At 52.8% G+C, this 21,516-nt stretch overlaps 9 protein-coding genes across 9 annotated transcripts; 3 read left to right on the forward strand and 6 right to left on the reverse strand.

Moving 5' to 3' along the window:
- Positions 1–295: 295 nt before the first annotated feature.
- UTR1 (NAD(+) kinase) lies at positions 296–2,588 on the forward strand (the record flags this gene model as incomplete). The annotated part of the gene is made up of 2 exons (XM_062941450.1): positions 296–1,706; positions 1,761–2,588. The coding sequence occupies 2 exons, from the start codon at positions 296–298 to the stop codon at positions 2,231–2,233; spliced, it is 1,884 nt and encodes a 627-aa protein (XP_062804299.1). The 3' UTR covers positions 2,234–2,588.
- Positions 2,589–3,397: 809 nt separating this feature from the next.
- On the reverse strand, positions 3,398–6,117 carry QC764_102230 (uncharacterized protein; the record flags this gene model as incomplete). Its single annotated transcript, XM_062941451.1, has 4 exons — positions 3,398–5,110; positions 5,165–5,634; positions 5,710–5,821; positions 5,897–6,117. 4 exons carry the CDS (start codon positions 6,115–6,117, stop codon positions 3,985–3,987), a joined length of 1,929 nt encoding a protein of 642 aa, XP_062804300.1. The 3' UTR covers positions 3,398–3,984.
- Positions 6,118–7,099: 982 nt separating this feature from the next.
- On the reverse strand, positions 7,100–8,304 carry QC764_102240 (uncharacterized protein; the record flags this gene model as incomplete). Its single annotated transcript, XM_062941452.1, has 2 exons — positions 7,100–8,118; positions 8,175–8,304. The coding sequence occupies 2 exons, from the start codon at positions 8,302–8,304 to the stop codon at positions 7,100–7,102; spliced, it is 1,149 nt and encodes a 382-aa protein (XP_062804301.1).
- Positions 8,305–8,711: 407 nt separating this feature from the next.
- QC764_0002830 (uncharacterized protein) lies at positions 8,712–10,642 on the forward strand. The gene is made up of 2 exons (XM_062939728.1): positions 8,712–9,239; positions 9,365–10,642. Exons 1-2 carry the CDS (start codon positions 9,182–9,184, stop codon positions 9,757–9,759), a joined length of 453 nt encoding a protein of 150 aa, XP_062804302.1. The 5' UTR covers positions 8,712–9,181; the 3' UTR covers positions 9,760–10,642.
- On the reverse strand, positions 9,553–10,326 carry QC764_0002840 (uncharacterized protein; the record flags this gene model as incomplete). The annotated part of the gene is made up of 2 exons (XM_062939729.1): positions 9,984–10,326; positions 9,553–9,755 (listed from the first exon to the last, which is right to left on the reverse strand). Exons 1-2 carry the CDS (start codon positions 10,216–10,218, stop codon positions 9,553–9,555), a joined length of 438 nt encoding a protein of 145 aa, XP_062804303.1. The 5' UTR covers positions 10,219–10,326.
- Positions 10,643–10,833: 191 nt separating the features above from the next.
- QC764_102248 (uncharacterized protein) lies at positions 10,834–12,707 on the reverse strand (the record flags this gene model as incomplete). Its single annotated transcript, XM_062941453.1, has 2 exons — positions 10,834–12,508; positions 12,573–12,707. The coding sequence occupies 2 exons, from the start codon at positions 12,705–12,707 to the stop codon at positions 12,257–12,259; spliced, it is 387 nt and encodes a 128-aa protein (XP_062804304.1). The 3' UTR covers positions 10,834–12,256.
- Positions 12,708–13,155: 448 nt separating this feature from the next.
- Positions 13,156–14,452, reverse strand: QC764_102250 (uncharacterized protein; the record flags this gene model as incomplete). Its single annotated transcript, XM_062941454.1, has 4 exons — positions 13,156–13,245; positions 13,305–13,873; positions 13,987–14,218; positions 14,276–14,452. The coding sequence occupies 4 exons, from the start codon at positions 14,450–14,452 to the stop codon at positions 13,156–13,158; spliced, it is 1,068 nt and encodes a 355-aa protein (XP_062804305.1).
- A 3,453-nt stretch (positions 14,453–17,905) lies between these two features.
- Positions 17,906–20,124, forward strand: QC764_102260 (uncharacterized protein). Its single transcript, XM_062941455.1, has 2 exons — positions 17,906–18,884; positions 18,936–20,124. The coding sequence occupies exons 1-2, from the start codon at positions 18,447–18,449 to the stop codon at positions 19,845–19,847; spliced, it is 1,350 nt and encodes a 449-aa protein (XP_062804306.1). The 5' UTR covers positions 17,906–18,446; the 3' UTR covers positions 19,848–20,124.
- Positions 20,125–20,191: 67 nt separating this feature from the next.
- On the reverse strand, positions 20,192–20,816 carry SYM1 (Protein required for ethanol metabolism; the record flags this gene model as incomplete). Its single annotated transcript, XM_062941456.1, has 2 exons — positions 20,192–20,747; positions 20,806–20,816. The coding sequence occupies 2 exons, from the start codon at positions 20,814–20,816 to the stop codon at positions 20,192–20,194; spliced, it is 567 nt and encodes a 188-aa protein (XP_062804307.1).
- Between the last annotated feature and the right edge of the window lie 700 nt (positions 20,817–21,516).

Raw genomic sequence — 21,516 nt, forward strand, 5'->3', positions numbered from 1 at the left:
ATCAGCTGCATCGGTTGCATCCCCGCTGCAGCACGGCGTGTTACACTGGGTTTCTGTGAGATCCGGTCTTCGCGCACCGCAGGAAAAGGTTCCGTCGCCGCCAGACGAAAATCCCAAGCTGTTGATCCGCGGGGTGCCCGGCGCACATCGTCTCGATTGGTGGTACCAGCACCTGGCTAAAGTGCCCCTACTAGTGCCTACGCTCTAGCACACATCGCAAACCCAAAGTCGTTTGCAGGGACTTTGCACAACAGTGGACGGGCCGAAAATAGACGAACCCCACCGCCCAGCGACCATGTCCGGCCCAATTTCTTCGCCTACCGCGATTCACCCTGCCCTTAGTCACCCTCACCCCGCTGAGCCTTCTTTTCCTTCGCTGCAGCGGCCGTCGGATGGAGTTAATAAGGGCGAGTCCGCCATCTCCGACCGAGCGACGGGGCCCAATATTTCTTTTGGCTTGATGTCGTCCCCCCCAAGCGCCGTCCTCCCCCCGACTCAAGACTCCAACCCTCCCGTCCGACATGCTGACCTCGCGAACCCTCCCAAATCCGCTCTGCCTGCTCTAGGCTCCTCGGTGACTACCGATTCCGATCCCCTGCATGGGCAGGGAAACCGCCTCACTTCTCCCCCAGCGCCAGCTCGCGGCCACCGCAAGAACGCACTCTCGATCGAGGCTGTTCCGAGACAGACTATTATGAAAGCATTGGCCTCGGTGGCTCGACACAACAGACCTGAGCCCCTTTCACTCACCGGCATGCTTTCCGCTCACACCATGGCCGACAACCGGCCCACTTCTTCTTCCTCCCAGCAGCTTTGCGATGCGCTCAACGGACTGGCTGCTCAGCAGAGCGCTCGCAGCACCGCCAGCCAGTACATGACTCCCGCAACCGCCTTCCCTTCGCTACAGTCGCCATGCTTTTACCACAACCGCTTCGACGACGCCGTCGACTTTGAGAAGGTCCTCGAGGAGATCAAGAACGACGAGTACATGTCGCATTCTCGCCTGGTGCAAACCGCCACTGGTGTCCGGGAGGTATCCAAGCAACTGCAGCGTCGGCCCATCAGGCGTGCTGTGCGAAGTGTCATGATTGTTACCAAGGCCCGCGATAACCAGCTGGTCCTCCTCACCCGCGAGCTTACCCAGTGGCTGCTTCGGACCCCCAGGTATGGTGCTGATGTGGGAGTAAATGTCTATGTGGACGCCAAACTCCGCCACGCCAAGCGTTTCGATGCGCCCTCCATTGTTGCAGAGAACGAGAAATTCAACGACATGCTCCGGTACTGGACCCCTGATCTTTGCTGGAGTCAGCCTGAGAAGTTTGATCTTGTTCTGACCCTTGGTGGTGATGGAACTGTTCTCTTCACATCATGGCTCTTCCAGCGTGTTGTGCCGCCTGTTTTGTCCTTCAGCTTGGGCAGTCTGGGTTTCTTGACGACCTTTGAATTCGAAAAGTACAAGGAGCACCTTAACCGGATTATGGGCGAGGCTGGAATGCGCGTTAACCTACGGATGCGCTTTACCTGCACCGTGTATAGGGACAGGGACGGATCCGTTGACATGGAGGAGGGCGAGCAATTCGAAGTGCTCAATGAGCTCGTCATTGACAGAGGGCCGTCACCATATGTTTCCAACCTGGAGCTGTACGGCGACAATGAGCTTTTGACCGTGGTCCAGGCGGATGGTTGCATCTTCTCCACCCCTACTGGTGAGTCTTTTTCACTTGACAAAACTTTTTGTTCAGGTTTCTAATCTTTGACAGGATCAACCGCCTATTCGCTCTCAGCAGGCGGCTCTCTCGTTCACCCGGATATCCCCGCCATTCTCCTGACGCCCATCTGTCCACACACCCTCTCCTTCCGCCCCATGGTTCTGTCGGACACCATGCTTTTGCGGGTTTCCGTCCCCCGTCATAGCCGCGCAACAGCCTACTGCGCCTTCGACGGCAAGGGCCGTGTGGAACTCAAGCAGGGCGACCATGTTACGATTACGGCTTCGCAGTACCCCTTCCCCACGGTGGTTCGAACAGACACCGAGTGGTTCGACAGCGTATCACGAACCCTCAGATGGAACGTCCGCGCCGCCAGCCAGAAGGCTTTCGAGACGGGTGCAACCAAGGACGAAGAAGAAGAAGACTGCTGGGATATCGACACGGACTCTGCCTGCTACGCTAGTGAGGAGAGCAGCAGTGCGGCGAGCCCTCTAAGGAGGCAAATGAGTTTATTGGGATTGTAATAAAAGAGCGAGCGAGAAGCGTGCGAAAGATACCACATTGTGTTTTTTTTTTGGCTATGAGAGAAAGAAAGCATGATATGACTGACTACTACAACCTACGGGGCATTTCACGGACTGGGTGGGCTTTGGATATCATCAAACCACCAACAAATGGGGGGACGGCGTTTGAAAGGAGTAATTTTGGGAGACAAATGACATGGACTCGAAAAGAGTTGGTTTACAATATTTTTTTGTCTTTTTATTTTTATTTTTAATGTCTTGTTCGAGATGCATCGCATCGAATGGACTTGACAGTTACATTATATATATACATATTTACAAACATTTATATTTTTATTTTTACTATCGTCAACTATTTATCGTAAGACGGGTGAGTGACTTTTCACACACACTTCAGCCAGGGAAAAGCCTCGCTGGCACGGGCTGGCAAAAGACAGATCTTCAACAACGCCCATCTGTCCGAAAGGGCCACGTCCATTCTTCCAAGAAATAAAACCAGTCCAACCCCTCAGCTCTGAGACTTGGCTCTCAAAGGTCACAAGAGAGAAACAGTAGACAGGACCCCATCCATCCAAGCACGTACGTAACCGTTACCATTTCACCCTGATTTCTCGTTCATGCAAGTTTTTTCTTCCTAGTAAAAACCCACGTTCGGCGGTCCCCACATGCTGCAATGCAGTGTGATTGTGGGGTATGTACTTCGACAGTGTGCGTGTGTGGGGGGAGTGGACCGCTGAAGATATCATGCCATTTCTGGGCTTTCTGGAGTTGGTGGCTGGGCTTGGCTAAAGCCGTTTGCTACTGCCGGGGGCGATGTGTATGACTATGTGGGTACGAGATGGGAGTGGGTGGTGGTGATGATGTTGGAATACCGAAGGCGCGAGAAGACGAAACGCTTTATGCAGCCCTAACGCGTCCGTCTAGTTTGGATGAACAGCTTTCCAAAACATCAACAAAAACATCCATCCAGCTTCCATTGTTGCAGAAAATGGGGTGATAGTCTCAAAAATGATATGGTCATTCCCCCCAAATCTGATATTAATCACAAGCCAGTCCAAGTCTCGGACATAATTTTATTCTCCGACAACAATAACCCCTCCAACACAAAAGTCAATCCCTCGACAATCTAAACAAAACCCCTTACCCAGTAGTTCGGTTTCTGATACGTCATAGTAGTCACCATCCTCTTTAAGCTTAAACAAACTTCCCCCTTTTTTCTCAGCTTCCTCTTTCTACTCGAACCTCACACACAAAAACTCAACAACGAAACAGCCCCTCAAAAATAGAGTGCTCCCAAAAGTTCTTGTTCATTACACTGTAATTATTCCCTATCCGCCGTGCTCGCTGTCCATTTCCCCCAAAACCCGCCCACAGCCCCTCCATATTCAGCTATTTTTCAGCTGATGTAGTGTAACATGAATAAATGACAATAGCCATCCGTAGCCGCCCCAAAACAAAAAGCTTGTTGTGTACCCTCCGGACTCCGGAGAGACAAAACGATAACCCAGACGCGATTCCAATTCCCCAATGAAACACGCACGCCCTCTTTGCGGTCCAAAAAAAATCAGAAAAAGGGCAGGTATCACAAAACAAATACAACAACTCCCCAATCCATCCGCCTGTCCAGTAGCCATGCCAACCTAACGATCCGACAAGAGAGCACCAAAACCACTGGAAACCAACATAAACGCCTTGTTTTTGAAAGCCCATCCGGATCATATACAAAGTGGGAAGGTGATGGAGCAAGCCAATCATCTCCAGTTCCCCTGGCTCAAACTCAACAACCCAGCCACGGCATCCACATCGCTCTTTTTGCTCGGGCTCACATTGCCCCTCATGAACCTCTCCACCTCGTCGTCCAGAGCAGCCCTCGAAGAAGCAGGGCTCCTGTTCTCAGCCTCTTCATCCTCAAATATCTCCAAAACAGAGTCCTGGGCCGCCCGCTTGTCACGTCTCTGGCCCCGGCCCTTCACCGGCGCGGTGTTAGCTCGGTCGTTCAGGGCCGTCTTGTTGTTTGCCGGAGTGCGGCGGGGATGCTTCCTGTAATCCTTCTCTGACCTTGTAGCAGAAGAGGGGAGAGGGCGGCGACCTGTGGTTGCGGATCCCATGATTGATTGGGCGTGAGAGTAATAAGGAGTACGCGGGTTGCCGTCTTCATCAGGGCTCCAGTTCTCCTTATCAGAATCGTGACCTGATGGGGAATGCCGTGCGTGAACTTTGATCTTCTCCGAAGTGCTGCTGACGACCTGCTGGTTGTCATGGTTGGCCTTTTCGCTAAGCTCCAGAACTGACTGCATCCTCGCAACACTGCTCGACGCTCTACCGAGCTTTGCCTTCTTGGCCGCACCTGGGCGAGGAGTGGCCTTGCTGATGGTGGCGTTGCGCTTGGCACTGCTGCTTTGCTGAAGAGGGCTGCCGCCGGTTGAGCTGGTTGACCTCAGAAGGCTGATAGCTGCGATGGCGGAGCCATTACTCTCATTCTTGGCTTGTGCGGTAAGTGCATCCTCGCGGTTCTCAGCATCACAGGCAAACTCCCAGGCGTGCACATCTCTTGACCTTCCACGAGTGAGGCGAGGCGGTAGTGGGCTGTGGCTAGTGAGAGAACTGGTGAGAACTGAAATGGGTGGCAGTGTGACAATAGGAGAAGCACTGTGGCTTCGCTGCAGGTTCGGCCGCCGAATAGAGCGAAGTGACTGCAGCATGTCAGGGGTTGGTGGAGCGGCAATGGGACGCGGTGGTGAAATGGTCGAGGCTACAACTTCGGCCTTGCCTTCCAACGACATGGAGATGCGGAAACGAGAGGGTTGTGTGCTTGGTGGGGGTAGGATTGAGCCAGCAGAGAACGCTGGTGGGCATGACGACGAGAAGGATTCGAGGCTGTAGCCCGGGTTAGGAGACACGGTGATAGGCTGCATCATAGGTGTTACCCACGAGAAGGGCTCATCACGACCAGCCGTCACTGGTGCCGGTGTCGTGAATGAGTTGCCAGTATTCCACCTGTTGGAAAGATAACCAACCGACGCCGAGAAGGACTGTGACAGCGCTGAAGACTGGTCGTGAGCGGATCTTGGTTTAGGAGCAGGGGTAGCCAGCTCCTTAGCGTTGTCCCGGGGTTCCTCCCACTTGCTAGTCTCGCGGCGTACTTCGGCCACTGGCTCGGGCTCCTCCCCAGCTTGAGATACGGGTCTATCTGGCTGGGTGGGGGACGTCGGTTCCTGCTCGGGTCGTGATAATGACTGAAGCGGGGAGGTGTTGGTGATATCGGAACTAAAAGCGGTGTTGTAAGGAGCGGGGTCAGAAGAGAGGATCTGCATGCCGCCGTATCTGAGGGCCGCAAGCTCCTGCGGCGACAAGGGTCGTGATTTTCTTCTGTCGTTTTGTCTTCTGTTTTGGAACCAAATCTAGCCGCTACATGTTAGTGCCGATTCGACAGAGACAGAGAACCGATACGCGTCCTGTTCCTCGCTGGCACTAACCTGAACCTCTTTTTCGTTAAGTGAGACGCGTTTTACAATATCGAGACGCGCTGCCTTGTCAGGCTTAGGGTTGGCATTGTAGGCCGCCTCGAGGATCGCCTTGTCTTTGGCACTGCAGAACGCGTTTTTGTCAGTAAATCGAGGACTTTACTCGGCAAATAATGCCATAGCCGGCGGTGTCACATACGCGGTGCGTTTCCTCTTGCCCTTGGGGTGTCTTTCGTTCTCCCCCACTGATCTCAAAAACTCTGGTCTGTATTCGGGTGACGACTGCTGGGGAATTGCGGGGAGGGCATTGGCGGTGGTGGGAGAGCTCGGCTGCTGTTCATCGCCCGACACAGCGGGGGATTGGGCACGAGGAGCTGGTGACGGCGAGGAGGCGCGTGGTGAAGGAGCTTGGTGATCCATTGTCAATTGGTATTTGGGGGGGCGGGGAAGGGGGTATATCGTGCGAGGCGTGCCCGAGTCAGCAGGGCATGCTACAATGGGACCGTCGCAAAGCTTGAGATAGTCTCTCGTCGTCGTCGTGCTGCTGGTGCGGAAGGGTGAAGCTGTGCCGGAGAGCAACGGACGAGGCAACAGAGGAGAGAGAGAAAGCAAGAGAAAGGTCGGTGAACGTGTCGACGCGCAAGACAGGGAAATCCGTGGCAGGAAGGAAGGCCCTTTTGAAAGAGGGGGTGGATATGTTGCAGAGCGTGCCGACCGCGATCCTGGGTACCTTCTGGTGCAGAAAGCACAATCATCTAAAAAACGGACCCACGTCGTGTGCCGGGGCTCCGCCCATCTGCTCTGCCCGCGTCTAACTGCAGCCAATCACAGGCGCCGAAAACGCGATTGACGGTCCCGAATAGGAAACAAAGTCAACAATTCCAGCGTCTCGGAAGTGCTTTCCTCGAGCAACCCAGCGCCAAGCCCATTTCAAAATTCAAGGTTTCTGCAAGTCCCGCATCCCACCACCTTCCCTGCCATTTTATTTTAATTCATTAAATCAGGAAGGGGTGAACGCGACACGCGACTTTTTGTCGATTTAAATGGCAATGGAACCTAGGTCTGTGCTCTTTCTCCCCTACTCACTGCATGCGCTCATCAATTGTCAGCTAAATTGAGCACTCCTCGTCATGAATTGCTCCCGTAATTGACTTTTCCCGGTGCTCAATTAACCTTCGCATCGGCGGCGGCAAACATCGTCACTCTGGCACGATACCAGTCCAATATGCCGCTGTTGTTTATCGAAAGAGCATGCATGTATGGGAGCAGTTTTATATGCACCTGCAATGCACGAAATCTCCTCTTGAACACATACTGATCTTATCAGCTATGAACCTATTTAAACATATCGAAACCATTACCTTACCTTTACTGACCTCTCCAGAACAACAGCACCTCCCCTTCAGACATCCTCAACGGCGCTTGCTTGGCTACTTCTTATCCGGTCTCTTTCATCCAATGTCATGATGACAGCCTCCACCACCTGCTTGATTGACGCCGGGTCCAACGAGGACTGCTGGCTGGGTGAGGTGAAGAGACGCCTATTAACCGGAGCAGCCGCCTGGCCCTCCTCGTACATGTCTTCATCTTCCTCCTCGATATATGGTACCCGAGGCGTATACAGCCCGTTGACTGTTTCGTTGACTGTTCGGCTGGTGGTTGGAGTAGGCGGAAGCTCATCGCTCTCTACCCTTCTTTGGCGCTTGGAGGAACTTCCCGTCCTCGATTCTCTGGTAATAAGAAGACTATTTCTGGGCGTCCTCGCTGATCCGCTTGTCGGCGTCGGCATGTTCCCAAGGCCAAGGCCGAGCTTCCTTTTGCGGCTCGGGGTAGAGCAGACACTGCTTGCAGTGTCCCGAAAAGACCGTTGAGAGGAAAGCTCAAAGCTTTCCAAGCCTTTCAGCACTGTACTTGTCCCAGAGCTGACTGACACGCCGTCATTTGGCACCGGTATCAGATACATCTGCTGGTACTTCGAGCGGGAACCACTCCATTGGTGGGGTGCTTGGAAGATAAATGCTGGCGCAGGGCTGTTCTCAAGGGCAGTGTGCATCTCGTCTTCCTCATCGTCCTCATCGTCCTCCTCCCCGTTTTCTCGGCCTTGCTGACTCCTCGATCTCAAGCCGTCGTAATTATCCCACTGTCCCTGCCGAATACCATGTAGATGGTTTGACGAGGCCTCTCCCTCCAAAGGTAGCCTTGTAGGGTCAATCCACCAGCTTGTCTCGCAAGGCTCATACTTGAACTCCCTCTCGTACGCCCTGTGCTTTGTCTCCAACTCATCCTCAAAGGAGTAAAGGCCACAACCACCTCGCGAGATCGGATCCCAGTTTGGGCAGCCGTAGTACCATCTGCCTTGGTTATTGTTCTTATTGCCCGTGACTTGCTTCACGCTCAACTTGCTGCGGTCCTTGCAGTTGCCTGGTGCCGGTTAGATGGACTCACTTCCTTATCGCCAGGTGTGGAGGACAGCTTACAATAAAACACGCCATCAATCATTAGCAGTCCTTCTTTTCCGAGCGCAGAAAATGGGCGCCACTCTCGATGATTGCGCCGGTGCGCACCAGGACATTCTTTCTTTGACTGGGAGGATGGCGGTGAGTACATCCTGACAGTTTGGGCAATCGAGGAGAGTTTGTCGGTGAGAAGTCAGGAGAAGAAACAAGTGGGAGCGAAGCTTGTCAAGATAGGACCAGATAGTTGCTCTGTTCACGGATGAAATTGAGCAACTTGGCGCTAAAAGGTGGGGTCATGATTGTAGATTCGAAGGGAGCACTGAAGAGAAAACGGCCTGGTGATGTGACAGCCCGCTTTTGTAGCCTGTCATCGGAGCTTAGCCATCTTCGTGATTGGGTCGGACAGAAAGGTGGTGCAGCTGCATCAATATTTCTTCAGCTCAGGCTTTCTCAAGGCACACTTGCATACGATCGACACAGCATTGGAAACAGTGTACAAAATCAACGTTGTAGATTGAGAGCAGATAAGCTGCTTGATCATGATATGATCTCATTCAACTTAGCTGGAGGTGTTGTCGGCTAAAATACAAACAGGCAGCGCACCAAAACTCCGGGCTTCGTGGCCTCGGTGCGTTGCATGTATGCATTCAGAGATACACTCGGATTGACCACCATGAATGCCTTGCCATAAATCCACGCACCGCTTTTACCATGCTTCCCAGCTTCACCGTCCCCATGTCACCAACAACGGGCACTTACTCCTCCGGCTTCTTAACGACAGCACCCTCCCCCTTCAACTGTCTGATCAGATCTTCCCTTACCTCCACCTTCTCCTTTAGAATGGTAGTCTCTCTGTTCTTGAGCTCAAAACCTCCTTTTCACCTTCCAGGTCTTCGGCAAGGGCCTTGTTCTCCAACTTCAGAACCTCGTTTTTTTTTCTTCAGAGCCTTTACCTCCATCTGAAGAGCTCTGAGCCTCCTGTGGTCAGATTGCTCATCTTCTTGATCACTGGTAGTCAAGTCGATGAAATGGTGAGCTTTTACTGTCGATTTCTTCCCCGAGGTCGGAGTCCATGGATAGTCGAAAGTATGCTCAACCCATCATCATCGTCGTCGTCCTCGGCTCTTCCACCCTGTGTTTGACTGATTACCTCCTCCCCCTCGTCCTCCTCTCCATCCCCCTCCACCTGCTGTCACCACGTGCTTCCCCAGTGCGAGTCCTAATCCCAATCAATGAAATCATCGTCGTCCTCAACCTCCTCGGCCTTCACGTCAATACTACCCAACATATCGCGCAACCCCTTCCCATTCCCCATCTGACTCCGTCTCTTTCTCCCGTTTCCAGCAACCTTCCCCAACCCACCACCCTTGAAGCACCTCCCTTCGGCTGTCTCGGCCAGTCACCGCTTTGTAACGCACGGCTCAGATCCGTTCTCTCTCTCCCACTTCCGATGAGCATTATCCATGTCTCCCTCCCAGATCCAAGGGTCGCATGCTCCGTGCTGGCCCTCGGGTTGCCACTTGGCACATCCCCAGTACGGGCTCTCGGGCCGCTTGGATGTTGGACCGGCGATGCGACGCTCAAGAGGGAGATCACAGTGGCCTGAAGGGTTGGATACATGTTAGCTTTTGGACAATCCTAAAAGATAATGATGAGGCTTCGAAGGATGTCGAGATATACTTGTGGAACACCGAAAGATGACCAACACCCCTTTTGACTCGCTTTCCAAACTTCTTAGCAATCTTTCAAGATATCTCAACCATTGCTTAATTCCTTGATATTTATCACACTCTCCAATCTTCCTGTTCACAGCAGGGAGAGGGTACTCACAGTGATGGACGCCTTTCTTCACAAACGGCGGGGCCCGAGGGACATCCTTCGTCGCGTCGCCGAATGGCTGCCAGCAGTCGATTTTTTGCATGTGGGAGGCGAGACAGGGCCAGGCCACCGTTGCTGTTTGGAGAGGGATTGGTAGTGAGAGAGAGGTAGATGTTGGAGATGTGATGTGGTGATGTGTATGATGAGGGAGGATGTGAGGTTGAAAGAAGAAAGAGGGTTTACTCATACATGGGAATAACAATAGAATTCCATTATTGATGATGAAGACGGCATGCCTAGGTAGCGGTCCGTATAGATACACTGATCAAGGCATAATCGAGATTCTGTAAGAAAGATAGGAACGCCTGGGCAGGCTGTTGTCAAAAGGCTGAGATGGTTTCATCGATATGTAGAGCAGAGAGGAGGCCCGAGCTAAGGTGGATTCGTACATCCTCGATTGCCTCTCTGGCTGACCATGACACCAAGATCTCGAAAACCTAGTGGGATGATCTGGGGCTGTGGGTAAACTGCGAAACCTTTTTATTACTGAGCTCTGCGATCTTTGAGGAACAGTGTTCAGAAGAAGAGCCTAGGGTGTCAAATGTATATGCCGAGTAGTAGTATTGAGAATGGCAGTCAAAAAAACAATGATGACGATCTATTTTGACAAGTTTTACACTCTGCTACAACAACAGGCTTCTCACATTTATCTTGATATCTTCCTCTGGATCAAGCCAGAGGTCAGGTTAGAAATGAGTCTCTGTCACGTCATAACAGTGACAGGTTGTCAATCAGCTTGTCATGCCCAGCACAGATTGAATGTGATTTATGACTAGAACCCTTACAACAACTTGAAGTCTTCAGGTCACCGAGTGATTGGCTGTTTATAGCTCGTCATTGCAGCATCAACCTCGGGGCTATCTACCTAGCCATCTGACTTAAATGTAATAAACCCTTTTAGACGACACCAACAATATTCCCAACTATTATGATACATTATTCTCCTAAATGATGACAGACCTGAGTCAACCCACCTCCCTACCTCAAGCACTCACTCTGAGGCCAACCAGGGTTAGGGTCCACACCCCTTCCCAGGGGTAACTCTCCCCCCTTTTCAGTCCAAACTCCATGATGCCAAGCCTCCCGAGGAGTAACATCGTTACTCCCGCCCCATCAACAAGACAGGTAAGACAGACACAATAGTCGTCTAGCCAAGGAGACTTACGCAGTCAGAATCGAGTGGCACACCTACTCCTCTCTCTCAGGAATGACCGGCTTCCTCCATGACGCACGTTTTGGCCTGTCCAACCTTCGGCAGTTGGCATCCCCCGTAAAAGCAGTTGCCGAAAGAAAGTCAGGAACAGATCGCCCAGAAAGTGCACCTTTGGGTCGTCTTCGTCGTCATCATCATCAGGATACGAAGCGGCTGTGCTGTTGATTATTCCGGGTAGACTTCCCCGATAAATCATCAGATGTGAGCTTTTGTTGAACAAAAAGGTCTCGAGCGTTCGATTTCAGATGTTGCTGGCCCTGGAGTTACGCCCGCCTTCACAAACCACAGACAGGTATCGTGGCAAGATCTCCATCACTTCGAGTTCCTGACCTGAACTATAGCTAACCCGGGTGGTTCCAAAGTGAGGTACGTGTTTGTGTAGCAAGCGTGATACGAGATGACGCAGGTAAGCCGGGCAGCCAGTGGATGACAGCTACCTGCCTATCCGAGTGTAGAATGACGACCTAAAAGTCTCAAGTCAGCTTTCCCTCACGGGACTGGATGACAATGTCAAAGTAAAGAAAATTGCACAACATGATGCCCAACCCAGCTTCAACTCTCACCACAACCCTGGTTATCCAAACCATAACCTTGTCGAATCGATTTGATGGTTGGCGATTGTTATCGTCAGAGACCTTATACGAGGAGGGTGCGATTGCTTCTTCAAAACATACAAGGTCTCCAACGTTTGCCACGTACCTGCTCTGCCAATTGGTAGAGTTACCGGTCTGCTGCGTCGGCTGATGTTGATTGATTGATAGGGCCAAAATGGAAAAGAGGAAACGGTAAATATGGCCCGCGGACTCGGGTTTGGTTAACTTCTTGTTGCATTGTGAAACATACAGACAGAGACGTGTGTGTGTGTGTGGTCTGCAGGAGAAAAGAACAAGGCGAGACAGACATCATCAAGAAAAAAGGTTGGCGCGGAGAACCCGACTCGGCTGTTAGATTTCGTGGGGGGGAATCATGCAACGCTGAAAAGGAAAACCCGATCCCGTGAGCCAGGTCGCGGTCATCGGGTTGAAATGCATGTGTCCGTAAAAGCAGGCACAGCTGAGAAGGTGGTAGGTACCTGACACACACAAAGACCCATAGGGCGCAACCCGTTGTTGGTGAGATCATGGTTGGTGGCTGAGAAGCGATTGGAAGAAACCGTCTTTCCGGTTTCCGATCCCATACCAGCTGTGCGGACTCTGTCGCCCAGCATAATATCTGCCAGTCGGGAGACTGCCCGTTTAGAGGTTGCATATGTGGCGTTGATGGCCTATAGGTAGTCAATATCAGCGATAACAGCCCTACGCTTCAACAGTGTAGCCGAAGAGACGAACCACGGAGAAATCCCGAGAAATACGAGGTTGCCAAAAAGCCCATGTGAATTTTCCCCCCCGCCTGTCTATCCGATTGTCTGTGAAGACGCCAGCGTCAGAAGCCCCCTTTTCCTCTATCGTGACCGAACCGACCATCTAGACAACCCCAAAAAAAAGAAACTATCTACATCGTACAGCCCGACCCAATGCCGTTCTCTCCTGACCCTCCATTTTGTCAAGGTTCCAAAGACGCCCTGTGGTTACCTGTCCAAACACAAAATTCGCGCAAGCCAGAATATGCAAGACATCAATCATCCCGGGATGTAAACGCCAAGTCCAAGCCCCCTGAAAAGAAAAACAAAAGAAAACAAACATCAGAACCGTCAGCAACCATGCAGCCCTCCTGCACAGGTCCCAAAAAAGATGCCATGGCAGGAGTCATGTCGTACGCCTTCGCCCAAGATAACCAATGAAACCCGGCCTATCAAACGCCCGCGGCTCTGTCCAATGCCGTAGTCGCGGGCGGTAAGAAGCGATGTCGTAGTGGTTCTCTGCATTGATTGCAGCTGCCACTGGTGGTGTCTTCACCGACCTCCGCGGAACCTCAAGAACTGTGAAGCGTCCTAAACCCGGCTGTGATCAAGCTCCTCTTGCTGTCTTTGGAGTCCGAGGGTGCGCTCCAGTAGAAGAGTCCCTGCGTAAAGTCGGTCAGTTATGTTTCACTAGGGGAGAGAGTGTTGGCTATAGGCTTACTCCGAGACCTTTCTGCTTGCAAAATGTAGCTTTGATCTTCACCGTGTCCGGATTGTCGTAGGTAACGAACCCGCCATCACCACCAACACATTGTGCTGCCACGGCACGCTTGTCCACCTGCTCTTTGGTGCCTTTCCTGGGAAGCTGACTGTAGTCAAAGGATCCATCTTCACCCCCAGCACCCCTATTCTTGTGCCCCGGGCCTGTGACGTTGAGAAAGCTTCGCCCAAAGCATGGAATGCCCAGAAGGATCTTGTTCGCAGGAACTCCCGAAGCCATCAGAAACTGGACACCGGACGCCCCCGATTCTTCATCCTTGCTCATCGAATACAGCTGGGCATGGTGGCCACCTTTGGGAGTCCATGTACCGAAGAAATCGTAGGCAACGAGGTTGATTGCATCAAGGTACTCGGACACTCGCCCATGGTCGATGTTCTGAAGAACAGCTCGGGCTGCAGGCAGGGCAGCGGTGAGCAGATAATGGTCCTCGGGTAGATGGAGTCGAATTGCTGCCATGAGGGCGAGGAAGTCATTGCCTTGCTGCGGATTGCAAGGATATTCCCAGACAACTAGGTTGGTTAGCTACAAGAACGCGGGATAAAATGAGGTCATCATTGACCGCTAGAGGCGAGCAGCGGTGAAGCTGTAAGTTTGTGTGCAGGAAAGGTTGGGGGTCACGTACTGTCAATGCCGTCAAGGCCTGATGCTTCCACCAGCCCTCGGGCCGAGCGGGCAAAGTTGTCACGGAGTATAGTGCTTGACGCCACAATGGGAAATGTCTCAGCTGAAGCTCCTCCGCCAATAGACAAAATCACTTGTAAGTGAGGATATCTTTGCTTCAGATGCATCAACGATCCCAGAGCACCCTGAACACCATCGCAAGGTGCTCGAGCATCTGCCCACTCGTCACTGAGCTGGTAAACCCCGTGTCAGCCTGTCTGTCTTTGTACACTCGAGGAGGATGAACTTACAAAAACTCCTCCGTCAGCTGTCACGTTGGCGAAAGCGTAGTAGACTCTGTTGATGCATCCGTAGTTCAGGGCGCCGGGGGTGTCTCCTTTGTAAAGCCTATTGTTCGGCCAATACACGGCATTGGTGTACATGACATTGGAGGCATTTGTTATGCGAGACTTTCGGGAGGAAGACATGATGTTCTGTTGCTGATCGAGTTTGTAAGTCTGAAAGTGTAGTAGTAGTGCTTGGTGCGTGGGCAGCAAAGAGGGAAATCAACCACAGAGATGTCTACTCTTTAAGAACCAGGTGAATAAGGAAATATCCGCGTTTCTGAGACAGAGACTTCTGCCAGCTCATTTTGACCTCTGAGGTGTCGGGAGCTGCGGTCGGGCATCAAGGGGGTGGACGACGACTTTCCCGGAGTGTATTCTTATACCTAGCTACATGGCTGATGGGACGAGTGGGAAAGCAGCTCGAGGTGAGTCGCCTGCCTGCCTACCCAAGCTCGGTGGAGCCATACAGGGCTATCGAAGATTGAGTTGAGAAAAGGGAAGCTGCATGACATAATTTGCTGGGGGGAGGCTGGTCGATGACCGGGCGATCAAGGATACAATGGGCTATCTGTCGGAACAAGACCACAGCTTGTGGCAGTAATGCAGCAGGGATATAAAAGGCGGGTGTTGAATCTCTGGTGACGAGTACCAGCTGAGACGATCCAGCGCGGGATGTGAAGGAGAAAAAAAGAGACTGAGATGTAACATGATGATTTTCCTGCTCCGTCCACGGTTGGCGCGGGTTCATGCCACTTGAGCTTGACCTTGGTGTTTCTTGCCGGATGGTAGCAACGAGGAGCCCTCTTAGCGGCAGTTGGAGATTCACCAAGGAGTACTCGCTCCGAATCCACCATGGGCTCTGGCTGCCGATTTCCGTACGGATAATCACGCTGGCTGCCGTTTTCACGGCTTCCTGTAGCTCCAACGCTGGCCATCCAATCATCTCAGTTAGTCGGCGGTGAGCGCACACGACCAGCCGAGCAAAAGCACGGCTGGTGTAAAAAGCGCGAACTGGGTGCTATAAATGGCAATTCTTGCTTGAGGTCAAGAGGACACGTGAGAGGGAGAAAGAGAGAAAGAGACATGTCGGTGAGAAGATGGTCGAGAATGGGGTCTTGGTGAGTTGAGCCCTTGGCACCGTTCGACTCCATCTCGCCTAGGATTTTCGCCGTTGTTCTGTCGTCTCCCGAGGCTCACCTCAACGGCGGACCGGGATGCCGGGGGATTAGGGCTCGTGGAATCGCTAGCAGAATACAATGGTTCGCTCGTCTCTTACATGTGCCGCACATGGTAGTATCGACATCTTGGTTGCAACTAGGTACGCATGGTGCAAAACCTAAACCCTAGACACATAACGATAAGTAGCTGTCTTGGCTCTGACCATGGCCCACCATGCACCATCGACGAGTGAGGAGAGGAAGAATGAGGTCTCTGGCCAGTCACCGAGTCGTCAATTGTTTCAATTCAGACGTCTCCGGAGTGACATGTCGTCCTGTCTGTCTTGCTCGGGCATCTTCGACCAAACGCGTGTGTGTGCCTATGCAAGTCTGATATTGGGCCAAAGCAAGGCGCGGGGGTTATCCTGTATCTTTTAATAAATAATAGAAAAAGATGTCCCTGGAGGAGTCAAGACAGGAGAAAAAGGATTGGTTTGCTGTGGCTGTGGGTGAGATCCTTCCTTCGAGGTGTGCCAAAAGTGAAGTTGGTCGAAAGCCTAAATCCCTGTTAGTCATCACCTACGCAATCAATTTGGCGGGCTTCCAGAAGACTTCCATATCTTTTGCCTAACGGAGGTTTTTTACGGAGTAGCTTCCAACCCCCGCTCTCTCCAGCACCCGTAACCTAAACCCCAACACAGCCTCTTCACCTCACAGACCTGACGGTGAAAATTTCAACTTTTGCTCAATTGAGGGCTGTATTGACTGTGGGTCAGCCCAATCAGGTGTTCGCACCAACAGACCTCTCCTGTATGTGCCAGCTCTTCGTCCAGCCCAACTGTATATGTACCAACTGCAGTGTGTAACAGGTCGAACCCAGCCCTGCTAGGACTGCTGCAAGTCATACCCAGGCGCAGGGGTCAGATGCTGAGTGATAGGGTGGGGAATATTTCACCTGCCCCGCGCTTGGGCCCTGGATGACTTCAACCACGTCGTGGAAGTTGTTCCGATGGCTGACCTGCAGCAGAGAGTGTGACCAGTTCAGCCAAAAGATTGGAATAGGGCATCGATGGCCCTTGGCGCCCTCCCACGAGCGGTGATGTCAGCACGAAAAAGTTGTCGGCTTCTTTTTGTGGCTGCTGGGCATCCACATGCCCAGATGGCCGGTGAGGCTTCTGATATCTCGAGGTACATGTCGTCTTCTGCAGCCGGCCGCTCCCAAGTAGAGTTTCACGCAGAAAGACAGGGCACGCTCCTTGCATAAACGATCGGGCTCTCCCACACCCTTCCTCAGCTGTGATGCACGCCGGTGAAGGGTAAAGTGCCGGTCACCTGCACCCTCAGTGCTCCACGTGTTCAGGGGTTGATGTTTTCTCGCTTGCCATCCCGAAAATCAAGATGCCTATTCAAGACAACTCAGAGTGAGGCTTGGATTCGGAGAAATAGAGAGAGTCAGAGCCACATCAACCAAAACATAACCATAGCAGGGGAATGCAGAGTGCCTTTTGACGATGCCACAGCACTTGGATGCTCGGGTAAGCACATGCTTCCAAGATCACGCTCATCAAAACCAGCTAGAATCCGGGTGGAAACACATTTTGAGCTCTGGACCGTTCCGAAGGGCCATATCTGTCGTACCGAAGAGTACTTAGCCACTCAACTATGCCGAGTCGAACATTTGCCCTCAGCGTCAGTCCAGGTGCACAACACAGTCCATATATATCTATCATCACCTATCGTGTTTCAGCTAATCCCAGTCCTGATTCACAACTCTTGTATGGCGCTTTGGGTTCAACCACGTGAAAATACACCCCACGGTCTGTACCGACCGGGCCGTGCCCTCGCCGGCGCCGTGACATTCCCAACCGGGGAGGAAAGTGCACAAACCGCCCAGCCCTGTGCTCGTATGGCGGCCGAGTGTTACACCGAGAGCTCCACCGACAGGTGCATCAGCACCGATAGTAGGACCCGACCGAGTGTTGTGTACGAGGAAGTACCACCTCAAGGGCCGATAAGGGGTGCCTAGTTTGTGTCAAGCAAGCCATGCCATCTCAGGTTCTCAAATTCAAGTCAAAATGAATGGTAAGGCTGAGCGTTTCAGAACAAGGCGGCGTGTTTGGGTGGCTTAAGTTGAACTTCTCGGTCCGATGGAGGATGAAAGGTCAAGCTGCCACTTGGCTGATCCGCCTAGTTCTTTTCACTCCAGTGCTTCACATGGTCTGGATATTTCAGAATCAGAATGTCTGTATGAAGTGTAGTGTGTTGGGTTGAAACAAGTAACGTGGAGCTTTGAAAGTAGGAAACCTACAGTCTGTAAAACCCCGCTTCAATATGAACCCCACATATCCCGCTAGTTCGATCTGTTTCAAAGGATTAATTGATACCAGCTGAGATTAATAACCTGTCTGGTCTGGATATCACTGTCGAAGGATAGGATAATGCAGTTGAGAAGCATATATAAAAGAGAATTCACGTGATGCCCAAAGCCATGTAAGCGGTTGGACAGAACGTCAAAGAAGCTCCCGCTTGCTGAGCCACATGGTGGTGGGGTTATCACCACCTCCGTCCCGCGTGCTGATAGGCGCGCCGAGGTAGGTGCGCTCAGCAGCCTGGCAATATCCCGATAGCGCTGGCGGAGACGCCACTGGTGGGTGGGCTGTCGCAAGTCGCGGCCGGGGAGGCAAGCACCTCTATCCCTCATGATCAACCTTGGCGCCTCAACACCTCCTAGCTCTTGCCAGCTCTACTCCGTACTTTTGTCCCTTTCCTCAACAACGACAGCGAGTGTCATTTACGACTCTGATCAACACCATCCATACAATTTAATTTCGGATCGCACTCGAAAGACTCACCTCCGCTCCGGATCCAACCCCGCTCCGAGCTACGATCCGTTATCAGGCGTCATCGCGACAGGCGCCCTTTACCCGAACGAACGACCAGATCCCATCACTTAGTGACACACATCCTCACCTTCGCCCATGGCCGACAACACCGAGGCGGGCAGCGACGCCCAGATCACCTTCAAGGTCAAGGCGTCCAACGACAAAATGCACACCATCACCATGTCCGAGTCGGCCACCGTGTTAGACCTCAAGACAAAGCTAGCCGGCCCCGACTTCGAGAACATCCCAGCCGCCAATCAGCGCCTTATCTACTCCGGGCGTATCCTCAAGGATGCGGATGCTCTGAGCGTCTACAAAATCAAGAATCTTAACACGATCCATTTAGTCAAGTCGGCACAAAGCAATGCCGCTGCCTCGTCCTCTGCGTCGACGTCGACACCAACACCACCAGCCGTTCCCCAGAATATGGCTGCCGGAACTCCAGCCAGCAACATTCTCGCCGGACTCACAGGCGCCAGATTTGCTGGCCATGCCCCTCTGCCGAATCGGGATCTCTTTGGGGCTGACGGCGGTGTAAGTTTCCCTCTAAATCTTTTGCCGGGCGTGGTTAACAGCGTGTAATAGATGGGTGCGCCTCCCAGCGAAGACCAAATGGCCGACATGCTATCCAACCCAGCCATCGCACAGAGCATGAACGAAGCCCTCAACAACCCAGCCTTTGTTGACCACATGATCCAGTCGAACCCAATGTTGGCCAATGTGCCCAATGCGCGCGAGTTGCTCCAGTCGCCGGCCTTCCGACAGATGATGACAAACCCCGAAGCAATCCGAATGGCGGCCAGGATGCGGAGACTAGCCGGAGGTCAAGGGCCTGCGGCTTTCCCAGCGCCCGGTGTCACCGACACAACACCGGCTGGTGCGGCAGGTAGTGAGGGTGCGAATGCCGCTCAGAATCCGTTTGGTGCTTTTCCTGGCCTCTTTAACAATCTCCCTGGCGCCGTTGGTGCTTCTGGAAACGATCCTTTTGCTGCCCTGTTTGGCGGTATGAGTCCCTGGGGTGCACCTCCTGCGGGGGCAACGCCCTCGACTCAGAGTGCTGGTCAGGCGAACCCGGCGTCACCAGCTGCTGAGGCCGCGGCGGGGGCCTCTCCAGACGGCCAAGCGCAGGGTGCTCAGGCGCCGCCGGTCAACCCCTTTGCTGCTCTGTTCGGCGCTCCGGCAGCGGGAGCGGGAGCGGGGGGTGCTGGTGCGGGTGCTGCCAACCCATTCGGCATGTCTGCCGAAGAGCTCGCTCAGATGAGACAAGCCCTCCAAGGGCTGGGAGGGTTGGGCGGATTGGGCGGATTGGGCGGGCTGGGTGCATTTGGCGCGCCACCAGCATCTGTTGATAACAGACCACCTGAGGAGAGATATGCTGAGCAACTGCGGCAGCTGAACGACATGGGATTTTTTGACTTTGACAGAAACGTGGCAGCCTTGCGCAGGAGTGGCGGCAGTGTTCAGGGTGCTATTGAGCATTTGCTCAGTGGGCCGTAATTGGGGTAGCCGGAACGAAACCAACCCGTACCATTATTTTATTAAGAAGATTATGTAGTCCGTTGTGCTTCTGATGTGATAGCATTCCGGTTTGAGAGCAGCACATTTTTAGCCAGAAAGCGAAGCAGTAATTCTGAGCTGGAGTGAAGCCTCGGACAGTCATGAATGGAAGCGCGTTTCGAGGTAGTATCGGCAAAGATGACAAGTTTTTTAATGTAAAGACAATTGACAATACACTTTGGACAAACCATTTGCTGTAAATCATGATGTAACTAAATATTCTGCTTTGTGATGTATCCCTAACGCCCTGCCTGCTTTTTCCTTTGTCTCCCCAAACAATCCCTCTACGCCATCTTGACCGCCTCCTCCTGCGGCGGCACCGCCTCCGTCCCCGCGGAGCTGTTGAGAAAACTGAGATAGCAGTTCCACCCTATGCTGATGACATTGACAAACAGGACCCTGTGCTGGAGCGGGACAAACTTGAAGTTGACAAGCTGGACGAACGGCCAGATGAGGTAGTTTGCCGACAGGGCGGGCCAGTACGAAGACGAGAGCTTTTCGGTCACGGACCCCCCTTCGAGGACGGCCATGGAAGAGAGGAAGATGCCGATGAAGGTCGGGGCGAAGAGGCCCTGGTCGGCGGCCACGCGGGCGAGGATGGTGCGGTTTGGGGAGGAGGGGAACCTGACGTGGGACTGGAGGAGGCGGAACCAGGTTGTTGCTGCTGGGCCGAAGACTAGACCGCCGTAGGAGGCCATTCGGGCTGTGCGGAGGAGGTCGTGGTTTGCGAGTCCGCGGTGCTCGATGAGTTGCTGGGCGGTGATGTCGCCTATGCCGAAGAGAAGGGAGGTGGTGAGGGATTGGGTTAGGAGGGGGCGGGAGGCGAGGCGGGCTTGGTACCTTTTGAGTTGGGTTAGTTTTTTTTTTTTTTGGGAGGGTGGGTGGAAGGAGGACATACCAGGCGAGCATTTTGGCGGTTTGGAGGGGGGAAAGGTGGGGGGGGATGGGTGTTATCGGAGTGAGGGTAAGAGGTGAGGTTGAAGTTGAGGAAGATAGGTGAGCGAGGCACAGATTTGGTGATTGTAGATCTTTCTTGGCGGAGGGGTGAGATTTCGATCAGGAAATACAACAGCAACAAAATGTAGGTTGAAAAAAATCGTGTAGCAGTAGTCAATAAGTAAAGGACAAATTGCTGTAAAATCCAGGTGATTTGTCGATATCAGATGAACCGTCCCTGTAGTATTCAGATGACGCTGGTGAAGATCCAAGCTGTTTGAACAGAACTGCCCCGCGGTTGGGTTTCGTTTCGATATCAAGGACAAAACCAGTGCAACGTTGGTTGAACAGCAGAGCTATAGGCAGCTCTGAGAGAAATATATTCTAGTATTTAAGAAACCCCAAGCCCCAATGATCAGCAAGGGCAGAAAAACTCCCAACGCCCTGCCATGAATCTCCCATCCGCACACATTCTCGGTCGAGATGATCACCGTTGGCTCACCAGTCAAAAAAGCACTACAAACCGCCCACGAGACCTGCTGAAAAATGGGCCACCACAGCCCAATCCAGTTACTCCGACAGCATCCCGCCAGGGGCATCCGCGTCTTTCGGCACATCCCCGGCGGCGGCGAGACCTAGGGTCTTGGGCGTGGGGGCTTACAAGATTTCTGGA

The sequence above is a fragment of the Podospora pseudoanserina genome, chromosome 1, assembly GCF_035222485.1.
Source record: "Podospora pseudoanserina strain CBS 124.78 chromosome 1, whole genome shotgun sequence".
NCBI lineage: Eukaryota > Fungi > Ascomycota > Sordariomycetes > Sordariales > Podosporaceae > Podospora > Podospora pseudoanserina.

Excerpts from the sequence above, each read along its gene's own strand:
- QC764_0002830 (XM_062939728.1), top strand. The coding sequence starts at position 9,182 with ATGGTGAGCTTTTACTGTCGATTTCTTCCCCGAGGTCGGAGTCCATGG. Across the intron at positions 9,240-9,364 it reads GAGTCCATGGATAGTCGAAA|TGCGAGTCCTAATCCCAATC; the intron begins GTATGCTCAACC and ends GTGCTTCCCCAG.
- QC764_102260 (XM_062941455.1), top strand. The coding sequence starts at position 18,447 with ATGGCCGACAACACCGAGGCGGGCAGCGACGCCCAGATCACCTTCAAG. Across the intron at positions 18,885-18,935 it reads TCTTTGGGGCTGACGGCGGT|ATGGGTGCGCCTCCCAGCGA; the intron begins GTAAGTTTCCCT and ends AGCGTGTAATAG.